The following is a 1,639-nucleotide window of genomic DNA, read 5'->3' on the forward strand; positions in this document are numbered from 1 at the left end:
TTTTCCCTTTCATCGATAAATTTTTAAGGCAAGATTATTTGAATTAATTTTAGTGAAAAACAATACTTAATTATTGTTATTCACTATATTGTCATTATATATATATATATATATATATATATATATATATATATATATATATATATATATATATATATACAGGTATAGGACAAAATAATAGGAACACCTGTGGAAGAATGGAGTCGTTCTCGACAGTCCAATAAGCGGCGGGCACGTGTCGCAAGAATGTGCCACCTAGTGGTGATGAAAAGCAAGGTATCTGTCTAGCATTTGGCAGTGTGAAATTTGCATAATAAAAATTTGTTTCTAGCAAAACGAGATTATGCCCGACCTCTCTGACCTTAAAAGAGGCATGATAATCGGAGCTCACCTGGCTGGAGCGTCCGTGTCTAGAACAGCGAACCTTGTAGGTATTTCAAAGACCACTGTATCAAGGACTCTGTCGGCATACACAAAGTTGGATAAGGTGTCTTCAGCGAGGCACAACAGCGGCAGGAAATCGAAGTTGTCAGACCGTGATAGACGGGTATTGAAGAGGATAGTAGCTCGAAAACGCAAGACTACACTGCCGGTGATAACATCCGAGATGCATACCCATCTTCAGAACCCTGTATCCATGAAAACTAATCAACGGGAGTTGCATGCTGCTAACATTCATGGCAGAGTAGCTATTCCAAAACCGTTAGTTTCAGAGCGGAATGCTTTGAAGAGACTACAGTGGTGCCAAGACCACCTAAAATGAACACAACTGCTATGGGAACAAGTCATCTGGTCTGATGAATCCTCTTTTACACTATTCCAGACCGCCGGACGTGTGTTCGCGTGGCGAACGCCAGCAGAAGCATTTCATGTTGACTGCCTGGTTCCAACCGTGAAACGTGGAGGTGGTTCTGTGATGGTGTGGGGCGCTATATCTTCCCGTGGATTGGGGCTTCTCGTTGCCTTGAGGGGGGTGGTCAAAAGGGACCATTACCGAAGCATTCTTGCAGATCATCTTCACCCAATGCTTCATACTCTCTTTCCGGGAGAACGTCCTGTGTTCCAATAAGATGACAACGCCCCTGTTCACATGTCTCACTGGGTTTAAACATGGTTAAATGAGCATAATGATGAAGTGGACCATCTAACGTGGTGTCCTCAGTTCCCTAATCTCAATATCATCGAGCCTTTGTGGGGTTTTTTGGAGAAAAAAAGTCCGTGCTCGGTTTCCTCCTCCACGCACACTCTCTGAACTCGAGACAGCCCTGCAAGAGGAATGGCTGCTAATTCCAATGAGCTTTGTTCAAGACTTTTATTTGTCATTCCCACGTCTAATGCAAGCTGTCATTCAGGCCAAAGGTGGCCCAACTCCTTATTAATAAAATATTTTCATTTTTTCACAGGTGTTCCTATTATTTCGTTCTATACCTGTATATATGCAATGTTAAAATAATAATTTCTTAAATATAATTCATGAATAGAGCTTATATCTAAGGCACAATCATTTAAAACCTTTCCCACGGAGATAGAAATAATATTGAAGGGAAGTAATAATATTCTAATTATCTCAGAAAATGTGATGATGTGCCTTTAGTAGCTTGGGAAATTTATCAGTCCTACGTTACTAAGTCCTCTTAAA

The 1,639-nt window shown here is 40.7% G+C and overlaps 1 protein-coding gene across 1 annotated transcript; it reads left to right on the forward strand.

Annotated features, from left to right (window-relative positions):
• The first annotated feature begins 343 nt into the window (after nt 1-343).
• Nucleotides 344-1,069, forward strand: LOC147808082 (uncharacterized). Its single transcript, XM_087166859.1, has 2 exons — nt 344-685; nt 824-1,069. Exons 1-2 carry the CDS (start codon nt 344-346, stop codon nt 1,067-1,069), a joined length of 588 nt encoding a protein of 195 aa, XP_087022985.1.
• The last annotated feature ends 570 nt before the right edge of the window (nt 1,070-1,639 follow it).

The sequence above is a fragment of the Parasteatoda tepidariorum genome, chromosome 6 (genome assembly GCF_982258835.1).
Source record: "Parasteatoda tepidariorum strain Cologne lab strain chromosome 6, Ptep-v5.0, whole genome shotgun sequence".
Taxonomy (NCBI): Eukaryota; Metazoa; Arthropoda; class Arachnida; order Araneae; family Theridiidae; genus Parasteatoda; species Parasteatoda tepidariorum.

What these genes read in the sequence shown, in the direction of transcription:
- LOC147808082 (XM_087166859.1), top strand. Translation starts at nt 344, where the DNA reads ATGCCCGACCTCTCTGACCTTAAAAGAGGCATGATAATCGGAGCTCAC. An exon ending in CTGCTAACATTCATGGCAGA is followed by an intron (nt 686 to 823) that starts GTAGCTATTCCA and finishes ACACTATTCCAG; the next exon opens with ACCGCCGGACGTGTGTTCGC.